This window comes from Durotheca rogersii, assembly GCF_024521655.1.
Source record: "Durotheca rogersii strain YMJ 92031201 chromosome Unknown GGS23scaffold_4, whole genome shotgun sequence".
Taxonomy (NCBI): Eukaryota; Fungi; Ascomycota; class Sordariomycetes; order Xylariales; family Xylariaceae; genus Durotheca; species Durotheca rogersii.
In genome coordinates, this window is record NW_026251235.1 from 2709237 (window position 1) to 2733645 (window position 24409).

Sequence of the window (24409 nt, forward strand, 5' to 3'; positions counted from 1 at the left end):
CAAACAATTTCCACAACCAGGCGATCCTGCCTTTTCTGCCTTCTGGTAGGTGGCCACCACGTTCATGCTCTGCGGAGGGGGACGGGATTAGTCGAAGCCTCACTGCTTCTTCTCGGGATCCTCCAGGATGCCTTCGGCTTCTAATCGTCGTCGCGCCTCCTCTAATGCCCATGTTTGTATCCTGCAAAGCAGACGTAAGCCAAATGTGCTGCGTGTATATATATGTGTATGTGTGTGCGTATGTACGTATGCGTCGATGCGCGTGTCGCCTCCCGTACTCCGATATCCCGCGTTGGTGGACTCGGCCTCCCCCCTCGGCCCCCCAACAACACACCTACCTCTACCCGTGTTCGCTTCCCCTTGCGTAGAAAGAGGGTAACGGTAAAGAGAGACTCACGAGGTGTCCGGCTTGTAGGCATACGCGACGATGGCGAGCGCGAAGCTGCCGCAGAACCCGTAGAAGAAGGGACCTTCCCAACCTTCCTTCTGGTATTTCTCGCCGGGCTTGACGCCAAACAGCCAGCCGGTCGGCGGGTCGAACTGCGGGCCGTGGTGCGAGGACGGGGCGCGGGAGGTAACGGCGAAGCTTCGGCTCGGCTGGTGCGGGAGATTGAAGGTGCGTCGCACAATCGCAGCAGCAGTGCTGCCGCTGCTGGTGCTGCTGATAGGTCGGAGGGCGGCCATGGTTGTGGTTTCGAGTGGCGCCGTGGCTCCGATGGGGTGGAGGGAGAGGCGTTGGCTGTGGTGGCGGCGGTCACAGCTGTGGGAATCGCTGTCCTGTTAGGACCGGCGCTCTCGCTCTCTTCTTTCTTTCGGTACTGCTCGTGTCCGATGAGGGTTTTCCCTCACGCAATCCGGCGTTTCTATCGCCTGTTCAGCTGCGGTAATAATGGGATGAGGGCCGCGGCTCTGGGCTGGGTAGAGTGGAGATGGGCCTCGGGGGGGGGTTTCGCGTTGGTTGTCGTCTCGGTCTCCTGCTGTAGCAGACGGCAGAGGGATAAGAGGATGTGGAAGTTAAGGTTTGTCCCGGCAAAGGCCAGTCCGGTCCAACCCGCGCCAATTGGGGGGGAAGTCAATTGGCTCCATTATGTAATACACTGCCATATTCCGCGCCTCTCCAGGTACCTGTGTACCCGCCTATGACGCCACAGACCTAGAATGTCCACGTGACTTATTCACCGGGAAAATCTCGTCTTTGGGTCTCGGCGGGGAACTAGCAGCCTATTTATTCGATATTTTTGGTTGTCTTTATACCTATTTAAATCTCGCTCTTTTTTCTCTTCCCACCTACCTTCTGATCACATACATATATATCCCTACCCATATATATATGTATTTCGAGGGAGAAATCACACCTCCTGGGAACGTGCTCATGTGAATAACTACCAGCGGCTGTGCTTACTACAGCTGGGCGGGGACGGATTCTGCAGTGTAAGTTCTGTTCGTTCTTCTCTCCTCGTCATGTCTCTTCGCCCCCTTCTGTCAAATGATGATCCAAACACTTCTAAGAACTGCCAACTGAAGTCCCCCATGTGGATTCAAATGCCATCAAGCTCAACAGTCTGATGCAGAAAGCGACCTCTGTCGTCCGGAGCCCTTTGTTGTTGTGGAAACGCCAGAGATGCCAGCCCGCCATCGCTAACTCTTACCTAGGCTACGCAGCGGACATGGTTGCTTGTTGGGGACCGGTGTGACCCCATCATCCATTTGCCCACATGGCGATAGGTAGGTCAGCAGGCAGTTGTACAGAGATTAGGTAGCAGAGGTGGCGCAAATGATAAGACACATCATCGATTCGGACCCGTGTTGTTTCTTGTGACGTGTACGAGCTGTAGAAGCCTTCGGCAACAGCACATCTTAGACATGCGGGTGCTCCAATCGAAGCCTCGCGAGAGACCTCGTCCGGATGCCTTTGTCTGGAACCACTTGGGATGTTTCGATCAGATATCACAATTCCTCGTGGGCTTGGGGCTCGGTCTCCCGTGTCTGTTGATGCCGAGTAGCACAACATCTGACACAACCCCATGCGATAGGCGGACGGGGCGGTCGTGCGTATTGTTACTGATCACCTACAGGAAGAGTGCCGTTGTTCTTCTCTCCACTTGATCTACCGCATAGGCAGCGTCGATCTCCCCGCGCTGATCTCTCTCTCTAACGCCTATGTATGTATCAGTATGGCTCTGCCGTAGACCCTAGGCATCCGCCTTGGCAGGTTGTGCGACCCTATCAAAGACGATGACGCCCTCGCTCCCGTCCTCGAGAAACTCGACGCGCAGCGCGTCCGCGGTGCCGCCCACGCCCACGAGGAACTCGGCGCGCGCCAGCTGCCCGTTGAGCATGTTGGGCGCGTTCAGCATGTCGATGACCACCGCCCAGAACTCGCCCGACACGTGCCGGAACGCCAACGTCATCTGCCACTCCATGTCGTCGCGGACCGCCTTCAGCTCGCCCTCCTGGCCCCCCTCGCCTAGCTCGACCCGGATGTACTGGTATCCTGGGTGGAAGTACGTCCCGACGTAGTCCGCCAGCGGCAGCGCCCGCGGCAGTGGCGGGTTCGCGCGCGTCGGGTACAGCGTCTCGGCCGCCTTCTCCGCCAGCCCGAGCTGCTTCTCGATCGACAGATTGCCCCTGCCCTCATAGCGTCAGCACCGCAGGACCACCCAACCTTCTCCCCGTCTGTCTCTGACGATAGTGAAAGCAAACTCCCTCGACCCCGAAAAAGGGAGAACGACGGAGGAGCACAGGAAAGGAAAGAAAGAGGAAGGAAGGAAAAAAAAAACTCACAAGCCCACCCAATCGAACCGCTCCGCCCCGGGCACGCCGAGCCGGGCGTCGATGAGCCGCCAGGCGAGCTCGCGGCCGGCGATGTTGGCGGTGATGGCGGTGTTGCCGAGGACGACGACGCCGTAGCCGAGGTCGGGGAAGACGCAGAGCTCGGCGCCGTAGGCCTCCATGCCGCCCGAGTGTGCGAGTGCGCGGCGGCCGCGGTACGTGGCGGCGGCCCAGCCGAGCGCGTAGGCCGGCGCGGCGTCGAACGCGAGCCGCGCATCCGGCGGCATCGGCACGCGCGGCTGCCCCAGCGCCGCGTGCGCCGTGGGCGGCAGCGGCAGGGTGCCCCCTGCCACGCACCGCATCCACCGCGCGTAGTCCGCCGCGCTGCTCACGACGCCGCCCGCCCCGCTCGCCAGGTCGAGGTTCGCGAACGGCACCGCCGCGAAGCCGGCCCCTTCCCCTTCCGCCGCCCGCCGCGCCCCGAGGTAGTCCCAGTAGTAGCCCCGCGCCACGGCGACGTCTCCGGCGGCCTCCGCCCGCAGCGCCTCCTCGATGCTGAAGTACGTGCGGTCCATGCCGAGCGGCGCCCAGATCTGCTCGCGCAGGGTGTCGCCGAGCCAGCGGCCGCCCGTCAGCCGCTGGATCGCGTGCGCCACCACCATGTACATGAGGTTGCAGTAGCGCCAGCCGGCGCGGGGCTCGGCCACCATGGGCAGGTGGCGCAGGCTGCGCGCGACGTCGCCGACGGTGGCGCGGTGGCGCTCGCCGTCGTCGCCGCCGTCGTCGCGGCGCCACCGCGGCAGCGCCTTGTCGTGCCGCGGGAACCCCGTGCGGTGCGACAGCGCGTCCTCGAGCGTGAGGTGCGCCGCCGCCCACTCGTAGCCCGCGCCCAGCGCGAAGTCGTCGGTGCCCTCGAACAGCCGCGCGAGCGGCGTCTGCCAGCTCAGCGGCGTGGCCGCCCCGCCGCTGTCGACAAAACTGTGGTTCCCCGACGCGATCAGCTGCGCGGCGGCTGCGGCTGTGAACGCCTTCGTCGTGCTGCCGCCGTAGAAGAGCGTGTCCGGCGTCACGGGGGCGCCGGAGGCAAGGTCGGCGACGCCGTAGCCCTGCGTCGCGGGGGGGGATGCGAAGGGGGTCTGGTTAGCTTCGTGGTAAGGAGGAAATGGGGGGTGAATATTCCCAATGTGTAGATATCTTCAGTTCAGTACTGATACAAGGATGGAGACAATAGCGCCGAGGAGTCTTAGCCCTTTATATACACTTGAAGATAACCCAAAATGTAGACGTGTCCGTCTTCTCTAGATCGTCTAACTCGAACCCGCGTTCCTAATCTACGCCGGATCCTCTCGCCCCAGCCTCCGAATTCCGTCCCCCGACCATCGTAAATCCTTCTATAGGTAGGATCCTTCTATAGGTAGGATCCTTCTATAGGTAGGAAAGAAAAAAAAGGGTGGGCAGATAGGTTGGTAGGTAAGGTGGGTGGCTAACCTCAGCCCATATCTGGTCCCCGTCGAGGACGGCAACCGCGACGCCGGGGACATGCCAGCGGTCGAGCGCGGCGCGCGCGAACGCTGCGAAGTCGGCATCGAGCGGGTTTCCTCTCTCTGCAGCCCTTCCGCCGCCTGCTTTCCGCGGTTCGTCGGCGCCTGGGGCCGGGGCCGAGGCCGGCACCCCCTGCTCGTGCTCTGCTCCGTCCGCAGCGGCCGCCGACAGCTGCGGCGGGCCCGTCTCGGACAGGACCATCGTCGATAAGCCTCAGCCTGTGAAGGGGGTTGGGGCGTAGGCAAAGGTGGTGGGTACGCAATTCCGCCTCCCGCGAAAAGGTTACGAAAAAAAACACGTCGACCAGAGAACGGCCTCGCAGCTAAGTTGCACAAGCTGAGAAATTGGTCGACAGCTGCTCTCATCCAACCATTACCCTCTGCGAAATCAACGGCCTACATATGCACTTAAACGATGCCTCTTTTTCGTTGATTTTAACCGATATGCTAAGGGCTTTTAGCCATGTGCATACGCCTACATACTCGCAGGTCCACTGTCTATCTGCATACCACCTCTCGTCAGAGACAACCTCCTGGATACCTCCCCTCCCGCCTCGCGTGCCCCCATATCACGAGGCCCAGTCAGTTAGCCGGCACCGGCCTGAGGAGAGCCACACATCTACGGGCGTCGTCGATACTGTCATTATAGGCTATCATTACCGCGAGCGAGGTGAGCTAAGGTAAACCCGAGCCAGTGAAACCGAATACGCTGGCATAAACACATATTCATCATATACGTCTCACGCACACAGCTCACATACACACATCGACATGCGTCCAACCTCATTCCGGGTTGCTGCTCCTGCGTTGGTTGACAGAGCCGACTCTCACTCTCTCTCTTTCTTCTCACTCCATCTCTCTCTTTCTTCCTCTCACCCCCTCCCCCTCTCACCCTTCCTCCCCGTCTCCTCTTGCTCCTCTTGCTCCTCTCCACCATGCTCTGTCCCGGACGCACGCACATTCTCTCTCTCTTCATTCGGGGGTATTTTCTTTTGTTCTCTCTCTATAAAAAAAAAGAAAAGGAAATCCACCGGATTGCGGATAGAATAAGAGGGGCCTAGACCGGATTCACTTTCCATACTTCCGCGAGGTGTAGGTCCATCTAGCAATCCAAATCCGACCCGACTATTGTGTGTCCAACGCCGCTCTCTAGGCCCGGCAGTCCCGCCGACAGCTCTAGATGTCCCGTATGTAGGCTTGCTAGTCGGAGACGGAGTAGGAGGACCCATTGCACACAGATTGGCGACTTGTTGCTGGTATGTTTGGATGCACTCCAACCAGGTCTAACCTCCTCACCCGAGCTGCCTCCGTAATTTCCTTTTTTTTTAATTTTTATTTTTAACTCATGCCTTTGCTCCTCCTATTTTATCTTTACTCCCGTACCGGTTCCCGTACCTAGATCGTATTGTGCCTCGCCACCTGTAGCTCCGTTACTAGTCGTCGTCCTCTAGCCGACGAGTCCGGGATTTTCGGTTTACAGGAATTCTCTGGGAATAAGAGGAAAAGGAAAAAAGAAGCCCCCGAGAACCCCGGGCCATGTAGTGAGAGAAGGGTGGCTCTAAAGCTCCTCATCCGAGTCGTGCTTAACCGTAGAGTGCGCTTCTTTCTTCTGTTGATCCGCAGTAGCTCTGCCTAGCACGTCACCTAGGGCGGCCGGGAAGTTGATGGAACGATCTTGCGGCTCCTCATCTGCTCGATGCTTTTTGAGGGGGCTCCCTATGCTAGATTCGCCGTTGAAAGCTTGCGAAAGTAAGTTGGCGACTGAGTTTGACACCGGTTGGCTGGTTGAGGAAGCATCCGTCGGCGTTGCCGATCCAATATTGACGGCTGCGCCTAGCGACTTCCGAGACCCCGACGCATCCACGCTTTCGGGGTCTGCCGAGTGTTGTCGTTTGAGCTGGTTTGGAATGGCCGTCAGTTATATTATACGGAGATGAAAAGGAGAGAGAGAGAGAGAGAGAGAGGTGTCATACGCGAATTCGGTCTATACCCGCTTGCAGCTCGCCGGTAACCTTGGCATCGTCTGGTGCTAGATGGGTCTTGAGGATCTTATCGTCGTCTTCCATCTTGGAAAGGGGGACTATGTCATCGTCACCGTCGTCGTCGTCGTCGTCGTCGTCGCTATCCTCGTCCATCAGGTTGCCATTATGGCCGTTGCTCCTTTTTCGAGCCTTGCGCCTCTTGGCGGCTTCCGCTTCCTGGTCTCGGAATGCAGAGAAGCCCACGGTGCCGGTAGACTTGAGGGGGCTGAGCCCCGAGAAGTCCAATTGAGTCGACCGTCGCTTGGTGCCTGGCGTCTTCTGGTCGCTCTTAGGACCCGGGTACAGCCCCATTTTGGACAATTGACCTAGAGACCAATGTTAGCGCCGGGTGATCGCTACGCACGTTGGCAGCTACGCACGTTGGCCACGGTAGAAGAAGGTAAATACGGCATAGGGCTTGTCGGGCCCGTCGATGCCCGTGACGGTCTGAGTACTGATCGTCTTGGGATCGAGAGACTTGGGTTTAGCAAAACTAGTGGTGTGCTCAACATCGGCGTCGATTGCCCCGTTGCTGCCTGCCTTGTTCCCGTTGTCGCTCTCGTCATCGTCATCGTGGGCGTCGAACTGCGGCGAGTACTCCCCTTTCTTGATCTCCCCCGACGCAATTACGCGGAACATGGCCACCTTGATCTGGCCCGTGGCCTCGGGCGGCTCGTCGTCGTCGGACATCGAGTCGTCATCCGAGTCGCCCGGGCTTCCCAGAGGCGACTGGCCTTCGGCGCCGTACGTGAGGGTATCCCGAGTTCGGGTAATCTTCTCCGAATCCCCGTCGCCATGGGGCATAGATTTGTGGCGACGGTGGCGCCTCTCGAACTTCTGCCTCCGCTTTTCCACCTTCTCGGCGGCGTCGTGGCCCTTGAGGTCGAGGCCGTTGAGCCACCTCTCCAGGCCGACTTCGCGAAAGAGGAACTCGCGCTCGGCAAGCCCGCCTCCTTCTCCCTCGGGCACCTGAACCCAACGACTATTGACCCATGTTTCTTCTCCCGGGCGCAGCAGGGTAGCTACCTCCTCTTTCGCCCGCCCATCGAAATAAATGTAAGCTGCGATGGTCTCGTTCTCGGAATTCGTCATGGGAATGTAGGGCGTGATCGCGTTGGCATGTCTTGAAGGGTCGGAGCTGGACGACGGTAGCGGTCCCGCGTAGAGGGGTCTCGGATGGGGGTTGTCTGGTGTCGGTTTCGGGGTGGTATAGGGGATAGGGTGACCAGGCGTGAGCAGCGTGACGGAGATTGCGAACTTGGCCGCTTCGTGCTTCGAGGTCTCGGGATTCAGCTGGGGCTGCGGAACAGGTATGTAGGTGCTGATGCGAGAGAGGCGAGACTGCTTCTGCATGCCGTATTCGGGGAGCGGGGCCGAATTAGCATGAATGCTAACGGCGATGCCCTTGAAACAGGGCATCGTGAACCGGTGTTGGATATATAACGCCGGGCAAGACAAGAGGAGAGGGGGCGAGCGGGGCGGTGGGGAGGAGACCCGAGATCGCTGTCTCTATTCCCGCGTAAAATTGGGTTGTGATGATTTATTGTCTGTCCCCTCTGCTGGTAGCGGTCGACGATGATTAACGTGCACTGGGAAAAAAAAGAGGTAGACTAGAACTTGTTTGTTGCGGCTCGAGAGAAGACAGTGGCGGTCGGAGGAAAAGTCGAGAGCTCCACAGCAACGAATGTGAAGCGGACGAGTGGTGACTTGTCCTAGGATGCAGCTTGCAGTGGGAAAAAAAAAATAAGCGGCTTGTTCACGCACTCTCCTCTTCTTAGCGGTGTGTCCAGAGACTTGGGCGGAGAGGGGGGGTTATGTGGTCTCTACGACCCGTCGGCAAGCGCAATAACTACCTCGTCAGCCACGAATCCGATATCCCGTTGGCATCTGCTCTAATTCTATCGTGCACACCGAGATGGATCGTGGCAGACAAGCAAAAGTAAAGAGTTGGTTAGTTCTCCAGTCTTGGTCTTTTTTTTTCTTCTTCTTCTCGCTCCCTTTCGGCTCCGGAGTCGATCGATGCCGAACCACGGCTTCGCTCGAGCAGATGGGAACTAGAGGTGGAGGAGGAGGGGAGAGGAGGGAAAGGAGGTGAGAGGAAGAGGAGGGAGAGAAGGAGGGAGAGAAGAAGGAGAGGAGGTGAATATGTAGGTATGGCGAGAGTGCAAGCGTGTGTGCGTGAAGCGGGTGCGGTGCAGAATCAGCCTAGACCGGGGGTGGCCACACTATGCTGGCCGGATAGGTACGGATGTATGCGTGTAGTGTAGTGTATATGCGTGTGCGCTCGCGAGTCTGCTAGGTATGCGTCGTCGATGTGCATGTGTGTCTACCTATATGTCTACCCATGTGCCCTTCGCCCAATGTACGAATCTGATGTGCGTGGAGATCGGGTTGGGAATTCCGCATGCTCCGCAGGGGGGAGAGGGGGGATACTACCCGGGCTACGGCTGGGCCGACCGCGGCTGGGCCGTTGTCGTCCGTCCTTCGAGAACAATGAAGCCCAGCGGAGGATCTCGTGCTGGGCCTGGGCGTGTAGGTGTGCGTGTGTAGGTTGTAGGTATGTGTATGTGCGTGTGTCGTGTGTTGTATGTAGGTGTGCTGTATGTGTGCGTGTGCGCCGGCGTTGTCTGTGTGTATGAAATACTTATACGTCTGTGTCGGGTGGATTCGGCGGATGCCCTGTTGTAACGTCCAAATAATTTGTGCATGTATTGAAGCCGTGGTGAGTGCTTGATGCATTCTAGACACATATACTCGGTACGTAGGTATGCACCTAAACAGGTAGGCAGCTAGGGTGCCCCACAGTGGCGGCGGGCGATGAGTTGACAAGCGGCTCCTGGTGAACAAAATGACCGTACGTGTAGAAGCTTGAAAGAGGACCTGATAGGTATCTATCCTGTGTACATATTAGGTGCCTAGAGCACCGGACTCCCCTGGAATTCAACCACCAGTGATAGTGTGGTTAGGAGGTAGTGAATGCATGGCGCACGCATATGTAGTAGTTTTTCTGGCCGACCTTCTGATCATCCACTACGCCGGGGCGCGCGTGAGTGATGTCATCTTTGCCACTGTCTCTCTGGTCATGTCTCCTGATGAATTATTAGAGCTAGAGGGAGCTCCCAGGCCGAACACGGCAGGATATCTATCTGGTTGGTCAAATCAGTCGAAAAACAGAAAAGGATAGTGATGACTATCGGCCTGAGGCCTTTTTACGTCTCCTAAGTAACCCTTCAGGGGGGCACTACGATGCTCCCCTACCCACCCGGGCCGTCGAGACGCGGCACTCAAGACTGGCTTCCCCATGACGGCCGCTTACGTAGGCTCCCTTTCTCTTGCCTGTGGCTTAAGCTAGTCCCGACCCCCAGTTCTTCCTCGTCGTCCTCTGTTTTGACGTAGTCTACCGCTTGTGTCTGTGAACGCTGCTCTTCGGCCTCACGCTTGCCCTTGCCCTTGCCCTTGCCACCGCTGTCTTTTTCGTCCTCGCCCTCGTCTTCCTCCTCCTCTTTCTTGACTCCTGGATCTGCTTCCGACTCCGCCTCTGCTTCTGCCCCCTCCCCCCTTTGCCTGCCTTCTGTCTGCTCCACCCCGCCCCTGAAAAAGGCAGAAGCGGCTGCTGCTTCCTCGGGAGACAAAGGCGGGGGTGGCGCGACTGGCCAGGGGTCGTACTTTTCGTAGTCGTCGTTATCGTCGTCTGTATCGATGTCGCTGCCGCCGCCGCCGCCGCCGCCGAGTTGTCCGGGTCTGGGGCCCGAGAGCCAGCGACCCAGGAGCAGCCACGCCAGCAGCATCGATAGCATCTCGCCAACCCAGAAGATGGCCGTGCCGACGGCGAAGGAGATCACGCGGTGGTGGAACATGGCCCAACGGACGCCCGACAGCCGCGCCACCAGCGTCACCCGCGCCTCGTATACCTGCAGTGTCTGCCCGGCCTGCACGTCGACTAGCAGCGACAGAGGCAGCGCGTTCCGGAACTCGACGAGCTCGCCCATGGGCACGACGAGCGTCGTCCGCTCCGACGCCGCCGGGTACAGGACGTAGTAGAGGAGGAGTAGGACACGCGACGTCGTCGACACGAGCGGGTCCGCGTAGGGGATCAGCGTCGGCCGCCGCGCCGCGAAGGCGACATTTCCGGGCTGGCGAACGTGCCGGTAGAGGTCATCGGCGGACAGCTCTGCGGCCGACGGCGACAGCGAGAAGGCCGGGTTCTCGGGCTGCGACCTGAGTGCGAACAGCGCCACCATGAAGTTGCCCTTCTCGAGGTTCGGCGGCGACCGCGGCACCGTCAGCTCGACCGACACGTCGTACGCCTGTTCGCGCATCAGGCTCGACGACAGCGAGGTGACGCCATACGGGTTCGGGCCGGAGCTGTGGGAACCAGCCAAGCCGGGGCGTAGCCGGCAAGGGTATTAGCCATCTTACGGGGTCTATGTTACGGTTGTCTTACGGCGGGCACATGCAAAAAGTCACTGCCAAGACTAGAAACAAGGGGGAAAAAAAGGAGGTATGTCGTACTTGTATTGCAGGTGTATCGGCAGGGATATGACCTTCTTCGGGACATAGTTGTAGTAGAAGACGGGATAGGCCAGCGCCGCGACGCACAGTAGCGCCAGCGACGTGGCGAGGAACAGGGCGGTGCCAAGGTAGGTCTTCTTGGCGGTCGAGGACGTCGCAACTCGGTACGAGTCCTTCACGTAGTCCTGCGGCGACCGGAGAGGGATGATTGTCAGTCACGCTGCTACGGACTCGATGCTACGGACCCGATGCTAAGCTTCTCAGCCCGAGGACAGGCGTGGGGAGGGGGGCAGGGGGATAGCCTGCCTGCAGAGACGCAGCCAGCCGCAGCTACATAGACCAAAACGCAATTGGGCGGACTGACCATATTTCCAAGTTGCGAGAAGATAGAGGCGCCATGCAGCGGGCGCTCAGGCTGCTGATCCGTCGTGTGCCGGACCGGTGCAGGGTTTCGCCTTACTGGGCTTGCTGCAGCGAGTGCCGCTGGTATTGGCGAGCGAAGGAGCGTCAGTAGAAGCGGTGTGGCGAGACGTCCGGACGACGAGGGGACTGGCAGAGATGAGTGCTGGCGGCGCCGATTCTGGTTGTTAACTGAGTGCGATTGTTGTTGTGGTAATATGGCGGGTGGTGTTCAGTTTTGCCCGATTCGGGCTGGCGATGTGCTTTGACGCGGATTGGCTCCCCCGTCGTCAAGTGGCCGACCCACGGGGCTTGTCGGCGACCGATGCGCCGTGGGCGACGTCGTTACGCCAAGTTTTGCGTCAAGTTGCGCCAAGTCATTCTCGTTCACGTAGCGCTGCATTTGGACGCCCATCTGCTCCCATGGGCCAATTTTTGCGTTGACATCCTATTCGTGTGGATGGAGAACCGTCGACTACCAATGGCTTCTCCGCACATTGTCCTCTGTCTTCGACCGGGTTTCTTCTCACCACGCTTCCATACTCCACCCGTCCTGACCGCCACGTCCAATTTCCTGCCGTCAGTCATTAAGGGGGCCCCAGTTCTTATGCATATATGCCTTTATATTAAGAGGAAGCAGTCTCGTGTTTGAACCCGTTCGTGCATATCTTCGCCTTCGGACCCGGCGGCGAGGAGGATGATAGGCAACGCGAAGAGCGAGTAGATATATGGATAGAAAAACAACAAGGATACGACACCGGCCTTACCTAGCCGCCTCACCTTCCTCCTCACTATGCCACCCTTTTTCGTCCCCCCTCCCCACATTCTCCCCCCTCCTCCCTCCCCCCAAAAGCCTTCCTATCCCCCCAAGGCCCGCCACGTATCCGCATGTCTTACATCTCAAACATCTCAGATGCGCCACCCGTATTGCATATTGCATGCCTACCTTACGTTGGGGGTAGGTGGGATGTTGACCTCCACGAAAAGTCTGGGAAAGTGTTATTCTTAGTCTCGTCACGAAAGAAAAGAAGGGAAAAGAGAAGAGAAGAAATCAGGTACAGCCAGACAGCCGTTCCTCTGGGCGTCTAGCAGGGCTGCAGATAATTACTAGGCACTAGCCCGCCTCTGCCTGCACCATTGCCTGAGTGGATCTCAGCCTCCCACCATCCGTCGTCCTGGTGTCGGAGTACAGCCAGGATATCGCCCTTAGCGAATCCGAGCTCCTCCGGGATCGCAGCCTGGTACATATATAAGGCTCGGGCTGGTGAGGGGAAGGTCATGTCAGCTACTACGACTCGATATGAGGGGAAGGGGGAAGGGGGAAGTTGGAAAAACCAGGTTAGGAACTGACCGTAATGAATGATTGCCCGCCCGTCCGGCGTGTACTGCCGACTTGGGTCCGCCACGCTCTTGCTGCGTTGGCGCGTACTCTCTGCCACCGGGTCCCTCGGGTCGTAGAATGTCATGGCCCGCGAGCTCGCGCTCGTGCCGGGCCGGCCGCTTCCTCTTCCTCGCATCGATCCGCCGTACGCCGATCCGTCCGCCGATCCTGGCCCCATCCCGCCGCCGACCGGCGCGAGCTGCATCGCCATCTCGCCAGCCCTACTGGTCGGACGGCTGTAGTCGCCTCGGTACGGGATCGGGGACGGCGATTTCGTGCGCATTGAGCCGCTCGGAGAGTGGTGCCGGTAGTAGGACCCCTGGTCCGAGTTACGTTTCGTCGACATGCTGGTCCGCGGCGATTGTGAGTGCCGCTGCTGCGACGGCATCTGCTGCGGCTGGCCGCCGCTGTACGGGTTCGGGGAAGCCGACCGGTAGCTCTGGCGCGAATCCGGAGCCGCTCCCGTGTGTGGGGACGCACTGCGAGTGGGCGCAGGCGATGCGGCGCGGGGCATGTCGCTACCTCGGGTCGTCGGGCGAGCCGGCGCGCTGTTGCTAAACGATGACGAGCTATTGTTGTATGCGCTGGACCCGGGGCGTTTCGAGCCGAACATATCTCTGGTCTGCTCCACATACTTTCGCGACGCCTCCTGCATAGCCTTGGACGTCACCGCTGGGGGCGGAACCCCTAGTCTTTGCACTTGTTGGTCATAGGATGGCGGCGGCGTGCCTCTTAGGCCAGCGGCCATGTCGCTATTCGCCCTGTTGTGCACCGTACGAGTTAGGGCCTGGCTCTGAACCTGCGGTTGGGCCTGAGGCTGGGGCTGGGGCTGGGGCTGGGCCGGCTGTCTCTCGGGCACCGGGGTGACGATGCCGTGGTAGTGATCAGCCGAGATCCGGCCCGCGGATTGTTTGTGGCCGGTTACTCCTTTTAGCTCCGCCAAGGCGAGGGCAATTGGATCGGGCTCGTCCTTCTGCGTCGGACTGCTGTCGGCAGCCTTGCTGCGCTTGTCCGTATTCGCAACGGGGAATACGTTCTGCCCGATGTTCAATGCTAGGCTTGCATTCGCCTCGATGGGCTCGGGGCTTGCTGTCTTTTCCGCGAGATCTGTGATCGGGGTCTTAGGCTCTGACTGAAAAGCCTGGGAACGCCGGGAAATGGTGTTCTGGGACGACACAGGGGCCCAGGTGTTTCTGTTCGACACCACCGGCGGCGCCTGGGATTCCTTGATGCTCTTCCTCCGGAACGGACTGCGGCTCTGGAAAAAGCCACTCTTCTTCTTGAAGACCTGCTTCTCTGGTTGGGCTGCCGCCACGGGCTCCTGCTTCACAGGCGATACTTTGCCGGTCGGCGGTTCCTGACTAGAGAGCGATGTTGGGTTGGAGTAATCGCTGTGCTCGTCACGGCTAGAGGGCCGCGCGGACAAGTTCGAGCTCGTCGCTGAATTCATGCCGTCCGTGCGGCATAACATAGTCATCCCATCCATCGGGTATGGGTCGTGGGGGACGGCCGCAAATTGAGAGGTATCATATTGCGGTGCCACCACACTTCCCTTCCGCCGATCTTGTGGAGCGACAGCAGGGCTTGGAGATTCTTCTGCCGGTGTGACGGGCTCCCTATCAGTGACGGCTGGCGGTTCACTACGTGGGAAGTCCCGCGTGACAGGAGAGATGGGATCGTGCCGTTGTAGGTCACGAGGAGCAGGAGGGTTGGGGTCATAACGCCGATCGCGTTGAGCCCTGGTAAGTGAGTTTTTCGGGTCATAGCGCTGTAAGTCTCGAGATACCTCCCGGGGAGCCTCTCTGGGGACGTCCCGAGGGACATCTCTAGGAATATCTCTGAGACTGTCTCTAGGAGTCTCTCTAAGAACATCTCTGGGAACCTCTCTGGGGCTTTCCCTGAGGATCTCTCTAGGAACCTCTCTCGGAATCTCCCTGGTAACCTCTCTAGAGATATCCATAGGCATATCTCTCGGGACTTCTCTAGGTATATCTCTAATGGCCTCCCTAGGTACATCTCTAGAAACAACGTCCCTAGAAATGTCTCGAGAGATGTCTCTAGGAAGGCCGCGGACAACATCACGAGAGATTGAATTGGGATCGTAACGTTGTATATCGCGAGTCATGGTATCGCGAGGAACGTCCTGTGAGATATCTCGGGGGGCATCCTTGGGAGTCTCCCGGGGGGCCTCCCGCGGCATATCTCGGCCAAGGTCTCTAGACGCGTCTCGAGGCATGTCACGGGGAATGGGAGCGGCCTCGTAACGTTGCATAGCGTCCCGAGGAGCTTCCCGAATGGCATCTCGCGGCATCTCGCGGGGGATGGATGAGCTCGGTTCGTGGCGTTGTACATCTCGAGGGAAGCCTCGGGCAACGTCGCGAGGGACATTCCTGGGAATTTCTGGGAAAACATCACGAGCGTCGCGGGCGCCCAAATTGGGATCGTAGTGTTGTAGGTCTCGGGCAAGCGCGGAGTCCGGATCGTGATGAGACTCAAAGGTAGAGGGCTGCGGCGAAGGGGCGCGGTAGCCGGGGTTGATGCTTTGAGGGATCTGCTTCTGTAATCTGTTTCCCTGCCTTCGGTCCTGCTGGGGGGGGAGGGAGGCCGAAACCTTTTGTTGCGTGACGACCAGGTCCTTGCTGGATGATGCCGGGGACTCCTGGTGTGTCGAGCCCCTGGCGAAGGAAGAATTGGGATCGTGGTGCGATTCGAGCGTAGACGGCTGGGGCGAAGACGTGCGGAAGGCGGGATTGATGCTTCGCGGGAATTGTGCCACCGAGTAGTTCTCGTCGTCGTCAGTTTCCGAATGGTGGTCCTCGACGTCTCCTCGGCAGAAGTTGATGTACTTGGGGGGGTCGGGAATTTCCTGGCCGGTGCCCTTCTCGGTGATGAAGTGGGTGATGTCCTTCTCGACGTCCATCTTCTCGAGCGAGAGGCGGATCTTCTCGCACGACGCATCGTCGCTAACGCAAACGGTCGAAGCGATATTAGCGAATGACCACAAGCTACTCTTAGTGAAATCCAGTCTCTCCTCCTCGAGGTCTTGGAACCTGTCGGCCGCGGACTTCCATTCCCTGTTCCACCTGGCGGTCGTGTCTTCCAGAACCTTGACCGCATTCTCGTAGTCGGCGTTGGTCGCCGCCAGACTGATCTGCGTCTTCTCCAGCCTGGCCTTGTTCTTCCTCTCCTCCTGGCCCATGACCATGTGTCCCTGGGCGAGATAGCCCTTGATCTTCAGGCAGTCCTGCTCGTAACGGTCGCGGGTCTATCTGGTGTCAGCTTTCGCGGGGTTCCGAGCGCGCTACGTCGCCTCCTCGTCTTCTTCGGACCAGACCCACCTTGTTGACAGCGTTCGTCTGCTGGATCTTCACCTTAAGAAGCTTCTCTACAGTATTTTGCACAATCTTCCGCCTCTCCTTCATCCCCCCGGCGAAGGCCGCCAGCGGCTCCTCCAGCTCGGTCTTCATCTGGGAGGCGATAGTGGCATGCTGCTTTGCCATGCACTCGACCTCTCCTCGTACCGTATCCAGCGAGACCTTGAGACTGCCCATCTCGTGCGACCCGAGAGGTTTCCGGCAAAGCGCCATGAGCTTGCGGGCGTACTCATCTTCGATACTCGCGCGGGCTGGCGCAGCGGGAACGAGTTTGGTTAGCCATGGTTGTGCCGGTGGGGAGGACGGGCGGGAAGGACGCACCACTATAAAAGGATCTCAGTTCATCGCTGGTCTGCTTCGCAGAAGCCATGCGGTCGAGAAGCGGTCCTACACCGGCATCATCTTTGCCCCAAAAGTTGTTGGCGACTTGTCGGCACTGCCTGTTAGCGTCTCGGGCTGCCGTCTACCCAACTTCGACCGTAGGGGACCTACACGACAGTGCCACCGCCGGGCCATCTGTGGCCGCAGGCATCCTCCCCAATTTCTACGAAAAAAAAGAAAAAGGCGATGGTGATGTATACAGACGCAGTCAAGTACACGACGGGCGGTGAATGTCGGTGAGGTCGGCAGCGGTGTATGCTTTCCGTCGATGCGGCGAAGGTGCTGGCTCGGGATGTCTCGAACGGTAAATCCTGATCGGCTGCGATGTCGACGCTCTCTTCGCGGGCCGCCAATATGTAGAACTGACCTCGCAGGAATGTGAAGAGAAGTGAAGTACGGATGGTGTGGCATCGAAAAGAGTGTGCATGTGTGTGTGGTGTGGGTGGCAGTAAAGAGGTTACAGGCAAAGTGACAGGAACTGTTTACGGGCGGTAACGTCGTTGCCCGAGGGACGGAGCGTCGTTGTTGGCCTTGGAAAATGGTGGATCCCGGCGCATCGTCGTGGCCGTGGTTGGACCTGGCGGCGCTAACCTGATTAAAAATAGCAACAATTGCGCCAGCCAGCCCGACCTGATCGACGCATTCCCATGTCTTTTCCTTCTCATTGCCGGTTTTATGTTGGGTACGTGTCTCTTCTCTTTGCTTTTCTATTCCAAGTTCATATTTATGATGCCTTGATGACTTAGGCGTTGACAGGTCCCAGTCCCATACTGCCGAGTCGGTATGCAGCCTCTATGGATACTTGCCTGTATATAGGTAGATAGGTAGGTAGGTGATATCTACTCATATTGGCCGGTAGTGAGTGTTAACTGGTTTCTTCTTGTTTGACGTGAGTTTGTTTTGGTTTTATTCCTCCTTCAATCCCCTTCAATCGCACCGCCCTGGCAAGTTGACAGACAAGTGCTTGTCGTAGCAATCAACCTTCGTTGCTTGGTCCCGAGCAGGCATATATCATGGCCCTGGCAAATCTTTCTAACTACCTAAGGTATACCAGATTGTGTAAGGCCTCGGATACATCCTCCGAGTCGTCCCTCTTCTCCTGCTCTTCTCCTTCTGTCCCCCTCACCACGCCTTGCTTCTCCTCTCCCCGATCCCTCGTGCGTAGGCCGGAACTAACTCGCTCCCTAGTCACGGTGGGTTCCCTACTAATATCCATAAGCCTAGAGTAATGGCGTGGCCGCCAGACCCCAAGGCCGGTTCTCTGCTACCGGTGCGGGGAACGACTCCTTTGCACACGCTTAGCGAAGCCGAACTGCTGCGTCACAGAGCGTCGGCACTTGAGACGGGTGGGAAAAGTGACCTGTTACGGAGGAGCCTGCGGGACTCTTTGGCCCGCTGCGGGAAAGATTTAAAACAATGCCTACCTATGCAGATCTATCCGGAGCGATTCTGGAATTGTGTCTCGCTATAAACCCCCGGTAGCTACTCTTTAACCCCGTAAACCACTGCCATATTCTGGAATCGCTGCCCCGCGCGCCTCCGTAGTCGAGCCGAGCAGCCACCCGCACTTTCAGCATGGACAACTTCGAGTACACCGCGAACCCCGCGCGCGTCGTCTTCGGGAGCGGCACCATCAAGAAGATCCCGGAGGAGCTGGCGCGCGCCAAGGTCTCGAAACCCTTCCTGCTCAGCACGCCGCAGCAGGTGGGCCACCTCGACCTGCTCAAGGGTATCCTCGGGAGCGACGCGGTCGCCGGCAGCTTCGCCGAGGCGACGATGCACACGCCGGTCGAGGTCACAGAGCGCGCGCTGGCACAGCTGCGGGCGTCGGGCGCCGACTGCATCGTGTCGATCGGCGGCGGCAGCACGGTGGGGCTGGGCAAGGCGCTGAGCGTGCGCGCGGGGCTGTTCCACCTGACGGTGCCGACGACGTACGCCGGCAGCGAGGTGACGCCGATCCTGGGCGAGACCGACGGCGGCCGCAAGACGACGCGGGCCGACCCGGCCATCCTGCCGCGCGCCGTCGTCTACGACGTCGACCTCACCCTGACCCTGCCCGCCGCGCTCACCGCGACGAGCGGCGTCAACGCCATCGCCCACGCCGTCGAGGCCCTGTACGCGCGCAACCGCAACCCCGTCATCAACCTGCTCGCGCAGGAGGGCGTGCGCGCGCTGGCGAGCGCCCTGCCTGCGCTCGCCGCCGACCCCGCGTCGCGCGCCGCCCGGTCCGAGGCCCTCTACGGCGCCTGGCTGTCCGGCACGTGCCTCGGCAGCGTCGGCATGTCGGTGCACCACAAGCTGTGCCACACGCTGGGGGGCAGCTTCGGGCTGCCGCACGCCGAGACCCACACGGCGGTGCTGCCGCACGCGCTGGCGTACAACGCGCCGCGGGTGCCGGGGGCGCTGGCGGCGCTGGCGGCGGCGCTGCCCGACGGCGACGGCGACGCCATCGCCGGCCTCAACGCGCTCCTGCGCAAGCTCAACGTCGAGCGCAGCCTCCGCGCCTTCGGCATGAAAGAGGAGGACATCGACAAGGCCGCCGACATCGCCGTCAGCAATCCCTACTGGAACCCGCGCCCCATCGAGAGGGAGCCCATCCGCGAGCTCATACGCCGCGCTTGGGCCGGTGAGGAGGCGAGGGCGGATCTGTGAGAGGAGCGAAAAGGAGCCGAGAGGAATCATGCGCGACTACATAGGCGGGGTACGATTGTCGCGGAGCCTGCGAGCTAATAGGCTGGGGATTATTGTTGATATCGTAGACTAAGAGAGCTTGCAAGAGGCACACAGATACGAAAATTCGCATGTTCCGCCTGTAGGCAGATATTATGGCTCAGGGCCGGGAGCAATAGGAAATGTCTAACGTCCCAAGGGTGAATTGTATAGACTGTCTTATCTACATAGCTGACACGACGCCTGGGCCTGGTGCCGGTGCGCAAACTACGACCCATTTCACCCGGGCAGGGTATTGGCAGCAGGCCTCACAGGACAAGTGCGGGATCGCACCCGCCGAGCCGCGCGCTCCGCGTTTCGCCGTCGAATATGATCTCACTAACAAGCTTACCCGTCGCCGGCGCGTTCTGGATGCCCCAGCACGTGTGGCCCGCGGCGACGACGAGGCCCCTCGTCGGCCCCGCCTTGCCGATCCACGGCCCGCCCTGCGGCAGGTAGCAGGCCTGCCTCGCGAGCACCGCCGCCCCCTGTCGTCCCCCCTCCCCCTCCCCCGCCGGGCCCAGCTCGCCGCTGATCCCGCGCACCTGCCGCAGGATGTCGTCGCACCGCGCGACGTCGACCGCGACGCCCGTCGACATCGGCGGCAGCTCGGCCACGGCGTCCGGGGGCCCGCACGCGTACGCCGTCCCGTCCGGCCGCGGGTAGATCTCGGGCTCGACGATCCGTTCTCCGCGCAGCGGCGGCGGCGCGGCCCTCGCAGCCCCCGGGATGTTCGCCGGCGTCGGCGCGGGGAACCCCGGCGGGAGCCGGATCGACGTGAAGAGCGCGTAGGGTGAGAAGGGCTTCGGCGTCTTGATGACGACACTGTGGACGCGGGCCGCCGTCACCGGGATCTCCGGCAGCAGGGTCCGGGTCCACGGCCCCGCGGCGACGATGCAGTCCGTCGCGGCGACCGTCTCTTCCTTGCCGTCCCTCGTGTACGTCACGCTGCTCACGGCGTCGCCGCCGGCGGTCTTGTTGATCGCCGTGACCTTGGCGCCCGTGACGATGGCCACGCCCTTCTCCTCGGCCAGCTGCGCCATGCTGCGCGTGAACAGCTCCGGGTGCACCTGCGCTGTGTTGTCCGGGGTGCCCATGCCTTCGTACGCGGCGAGCGCCTCGCTGTCCACCCAGTCGAGGTCGGCGGGCACGCCCAGCTTCCGCAGCGCGCTGCGGTCTTTCTTGTGGTCCTTGTGAAGCCCTCTGGACGCCGGCTCCGCGGCGCCACCGACGGACTCCGCGTCGGTAGGGCCTCCTGCGTCTGCTGCGCCGCTGGGTAGACGCGGCCGGCAATCGATCTGACTGGCGTAACACCGCCTATACCCCCACCTCTTGTCTCCGCCGTATTCCCTCGCTAGCTCGTCGTGGAGGTGGAAGCTCAGCGGCACGATGTTCCTGGGGAACGCCCACAGGGCGAGCAGGCCCGCGGCCTTGCCGCTCGCGCCACCAGCGATGCCCTCGTGTGCGGGATTCCTCTTCGGCGCGGTGGCGGGGTCGGCTAGGGTGGCGGGGTCCTGGATGCTGTCGGCGGTGCGGCCACCGGCGCTGCTGGAGGAGGCTTCTAGGAGGGTGATGCGGTGCAGGTCGGGGGAATAGGACGGGTGCCGGGTCAGGTAGTAAGCGGTGCAGCATCCTATGATGCCGCCGCCCACGATGGTGATGTCTCTCGGTGCCGCGGCCATTTTGCGGGCGCTGGAAGTGGTGAGGTGGCGGATGCAAGTGAGGCTGGCTTGGAGCATTTGTGGCGATCTGGTCGCCATGGCTAGCTAGCTGTCTCCTCGCCTCCACATCGACCATCTGCCCCGAGCAATGGCGGACGAATTTCGACGGGTTAAATCGCCAGCTATAATCCAATCCCGTCTCGTCTGTGACCCGGTTACGCAGTTAGATGGGAGGTGACGTCATGAAAATAGGTACCTCAACGCACCCCTTTCCGCGGCCGTACACTGGGTATAGGCATGTCGAGGTGGGATGGCCAGCTGTCAGCGTGGTGAGTGGGGCTTTCTTAGGGTGGGGTGAAAAGAAGATATAGCCAATCAAGTCGAAGGAAGATCCCAAAAGAACGATGGTCTGGAAACCCACCGGAGACTTAATTGGTTGCTTCATCTCTGTGTGACAGCTGCCAGGCATGCTATTCAAGTATGAGTAGGTACTTAAGCAACCGTTGGTTCAGGCCGTACAGTCATAGATCGTATCACCCATAGGGTGGCCTACCACAATGAATCTTGTCCTGTTGACGTTGAGAACCCAACACTTCTGTGCATCAACGACACTCAAAGGTGACGTGGAATCATGGAATTAAGTCATCAAAGTCCGCGCGGAAGCAAGAGGCCTCGGCGAGCCAGCGAAGCGCAGTGAATAGTTTGCACATGATCGATTAGTTCGATCATCCGCACCGGCGGGCCTAGAAGTTGAACGCTACGCCGAGCCTGTAATATGGGCAAGACAACATAATAGCCGCTCCCCCGACAGCCCACCCGAGGGATCTGGGTGCGATATTGCTCATTGAATAGGCAGTAGCATCATAGGAACCCGGTCAGCGAAAAGGCAAAATGAGGCCCCGCCGTGTCGCTGACGTGCAACCGAAGAGCAGGCACGTTCGTGTTAAGACCCCCGGGGTCTGTCTGTTGCCATTATCGCTAACAAGCCGCACAGCTCTCAGTCACGGTGGCGGCTTGTCTAACACTGTCTGCCCTATAAAATCACTCGTAAGATCATGTCGCTCTTCGTGGCTTGTCAAAACTCTTCTTATGTTGTAAAGACTACCGGCTTCACGGTATTACCAGGTGGGGGAGTTGACACAGGCTCGGAAGGGGTGCTAGGCCATTTAACTCCGAGGTGGCTTCGAGGGTCCCTTCAACTACTCAACCGCCCCCTTCCCCCAATACGAGAGAGGCTCCCCCATCAAGCCTCGAAAACCGGCAATATAGAAAGCTATCTTGACAGACTTATCATTGCAAATCGCGGGTCCAAAAACCAACGGAAATGGGCGCCTATTACGTTTTAAGAAACCCTTCTCCAATTCCTTAGCCAGCGACCCGAGCTGATGCGCAGCATCATGGATCTCCTGAAACCGAACAAGACCAAAATCGACCGGAATACTATTCAAGAAAGGTTGGGAGAAACTCAAGAGTAGAATACGGTGATCGTTAAAAGGTGTCTGAGGTGTTGTATTAGAGTCTAGTCCGCACACCCATTCCAGGCACTGGTTTTACTTGACGGTCCCGACGAGTTAGAGAGTGACGAAAGTACCCGGATGTGCATTTCATTTTTAAAAGACTTCTCGAGATCACTTCCAAATTCCCGACGTAATTTCAAAGTACGTCTACCGAGCTGATCTGAACAGACGCTTCTGGACCTTCTCTCTAGCACCTAGAGGCCCGACATACATAACCACACCCAAGAGGATAATATTTGGCAGCGCGCCTTTTCACGCGTCCTCGAAGACCCAAGGTTTCGAGGCGAACCCCACAATGAAGTTAAGAATAAACCTGGGAAAATACTCAACTACATCACCCAGAATACTAATCGTCTCTTGGAGCTTACCCTGATCGTACACGTCGTTGAGAGGAAGATCAGTAGCAAAGAAGATCCTTGGTTCGACCATGATGCGGTCTCCTTGGGAGACTTTCTAATTCCTCTGAAGCTGTAAACACTATTGGTAGCTAATTATAAGTACATCCTTGAGACATCTGACTACTATTCTGGGTATAGTAATGATCGAGATGACTCTAAAGATAGGAAAGACTCGGGCCTCCTTATCCCCTCACATATAACGCTGGGGGTTGAGAACTAAATGGCTAACAACTTAGCTAAGCAGCACGATTTAGGCATCGAAGATATACACGAAGAGGCGCAGGCATATCGAAAATATCGAGACCTCAAACGGGGGATAATAATGAGACTGGTCGGTCGTTTTAGCGGGAAATGTGTGGCGGCGGGGAAGAGGCAGGGGATGACGATCACGGCAGCGAGTGTGGCAGAAACTACTAGAGTTAGTGGCTCAACGCGAGGAGGGCTTTAGTATCGATGGGGTAAACAGATCCCTATCGCTGGCGTTGGTGAGGAGGAGTGAGATATGATGGAGAGGAGACAATACGGGGATCTCGACCATGTGGGAGTGAGAGTCTGGCTTCTTCATCGTTCAACGAAAAGGCTTCCTGAAAGAACAAAGTCGACTCCTAGGCATCTCGTAAACGGGTACGTCTACGCCCTCTACCTTCCCAGAGCATGGCTATGCCTCCCAAGCAATATCAACGATGAACCTAGATGCTGCTTCGATGCCGTATGTGAGATTGAATCTCAGTTGGAGTTCACGCCGGGGCCCACTGGGGCAGCCCCTTTTTTGATCTCCTTAACGACCTCGACCTACACATGACTCTTGATCATGACAATACAGAATTCTGGCCGATGGGGTGGCTTGATGAATGGGCCTACAATGCTCTAGATAGATGGCACCTCGCCTTCCCGGCTTTAGCGGTTGCCATGGATACAAGAGGCTAGGGTTACCTGCAACATCTCATCAACAAAGCAGGCGACAAGACTGAGAAAGATCACTTTCCAAACGGTAAAGAGGGCCGCCCGTTGCTTTCTTTTCAGCTGACTTACTCGGCCGGAACCCTAAGCCACAGACGACCCATTCTTGCCCTCTCTTTGTCTCCGATAGATGTCACCCTCCGACTGTATTTTCCCTTGTCGTATAACAAAGCATTCATTAATTCTACCTCTATGCCATTGTTCTCCGATGCTTATATAGCGCGCGACACCTCTAGGCCATGTCCGATGTAACTAGTGCTAAAACCATCGCTCACCACAAAAGCAAACCAATAACAACGTAAGCTAAGCACCGAACCAATAACTAACACTCTCGGACCGATGTCCTCAAGCCCAGCGACCCCCTACCCGCGGCCGAAGCCGGAGGACGACCCGGAGGTCGTGTTCTTCATCCAGACGGGCAGGATAATGGAAGACGAGCCTCACATCATCATCCACAACCCCGAGACGGGGTGCCGCGGGCTGTGCTTCGAGAGCGGGGAACGGTTCGTCTTCCGCCACGGCCTGATGGGGGCCGCGGGCGCGTGCCGGTGTCTCGTCAAGGGCGAGCCCGGCACCCAGACGACCGAGATCCCCCCGTACCTCGACGCCCACCGGCTGTGGCTCTGCACCTGCCACCCGTTCTTGATGAAGCGCGGCCTGGCCGCCATCGCTACCATGAAGCTCTTCCTGGGCATCGAGGTGCCGGACGTGTTTCGGGTCGAGCCCTAGGAGGGCGCTTCCCAGGCCGCGGGGGATACTCGGGGGGGTTGGGGACAGGTCCGG

The 24409-nt window shown here is 59.0% G+C and overlaps 8 protein-coding genes across 8 annotated transcripts; 2 read left to right on the top strand and 6 right to left on the bottom strand.

Annotated features, from left to right (window-relative positions):
- Positions 1-99: 99 nt before the first annotated feature.
- On the bottom strand, positions 100-684 carry GGS23DRAFT_594499 (ESSS subunit of NADH:ubiquinone oxidoreductase-domain-containing protein; the record flags this gene model as incomplete). The annotated part of the gene is made up of 2 exons (XM_051518175.1): positions 100-181; positions 398-684. The coding sequence occupies 2 exons, from the start codon at positions 682-684 to the stop codon at positions 100-102; spliced, it is 369 nt and encodes a 122-aa protein (XP_051375090.1).
- A 3501-nt stretch (positions 685-4185) lies between these two features.
- Positions 4186-4753, bottom strand: GGS23DRAFT_556856 (uncharacterized protein). The gene has a single exon (XM_051515672.1). The coding sequence runs from the start codon at positions 4513-4515 to the stop codon at positions 4198-4200; it is 318 nt and encodes a 105-aa protein (XP_051375091.1). The 5' UTR covers positions 4516-4753; the 3' UTR covers positions 4186-4197.
- Positions 4754-5706: 953 nt separating this feature from the next.
- On the bottom strand, positions 5707-8001 carry GGS23DRAFT_384860 (uncharacterized protein). Its single transcript, XM_051513470.1, has 3 exons — positions 6715-8001; positions 6287-6660; positions 5707-6210 (listed from the first exon to the last, which is right to left on the bottom strand). The coding sequence occupies exons 1-3, from the start codon at positions 7751-7753 to the stop codon at positions 5872-5874; spliced, it is 1752 nt and encodes a 583-aa protein (XP_051375092.1). The 5' UTR covers positions 7754-8001; the 3' UTR covers positions 5707-5871.
- A 1044-nt stretch (positions 8002-9045) lies between these two features.
- GGS23DRAFT_556859 (putative adipose-regulatory protein-domain-containing protein) lies at positions 9046-10869 on the bottom strand. Its single transcript, XM_051515673.1, has one exon. The coding sequence runs from the start codon at positions 10651-10653 to the stop codon at positions 9619-9621; it is 1035 nt and encodes a 344-aa protein (XP_051375093.1). The 5' UTR covers positions 10654-10869; the 3' UTR covers positions 9046-9618.
- Positions 10870-12089: 1220 nt separating this feature from the next.
- Positions 12090-16997, bottom strand: GGS23DRAFT_556865 (uncharacterized protein). Its single transcript, XM_051515674.1, has 5 exons — positions 16493-16997; positions 16322-16426; positions 15965-16251; positions 12597-15891; positions 12090-12506 (listed from the first exon to the last, which is right to left on the bottom strand). The coding sequence occupies exons 1-5, from the start codon at positions 16530-16532 to the stop codon at positions 12331-12333; spliced, it is 3903 nt and encodes a 1300-aa protein (XP_051375094.1). The 5' UTR covers positions 16533-16997; the 3' UTR covers positions 12090-12330.
- A 959-nt stretch (positions 16998-17956) lies between these two features.
- Positions 17957-19033, top strand: GGS23DRAFT_603653 (putative maleylacetate reductase; the record flags this gene model as incomplete). The annotated part of the gene is made up of 1 exon (XM_051519494.1): positions 17957-19033. The coding sequence occupies one exon, from the start codon at positions 17957-17959 to the stop codon at positions 19031-19033; it is 1077 nt and encodes a 358-aa protein (XP_051375095.1).
- Positions 19034-19359: 326 nt separating this feature from the next.
- Positions 19360-20772, bottom strand: GGS23DRAFT_603654 (FAD dependent oxidoreductase; the record flags this gene model as incomplete). The annotated part of the gene is made up of 1 exon (XM_051519495.1): positions 19360-20772. The coding sequence occupies one exon, from the start codon at positions 20770-20772 to the stop codon at positions 19360-19362; it is 1413 nt and encodes a 470-aa protein (XP_051375096.1).
- A 3193-nt stretch (positions 20773-23965) lies between these two features.
- Positions 23966-24355, top strand: GGS23DRAFT_594504 (uncharacterized protein; the record flags this gene model as incomplete). The annotated part of the gene is made up of 1 exon (XM_051518176.1): positions 23966-24355. The coding sequence occupies one exon, from the start codon at positions 23966-23968 to the stop codon at positions 24353-24355; it is 390 nt and encodes a 129-aa protein (XP_051375097.1).
- Between the last annotated feature and the right edge of the window lie 54 nt (positions 24356-24409).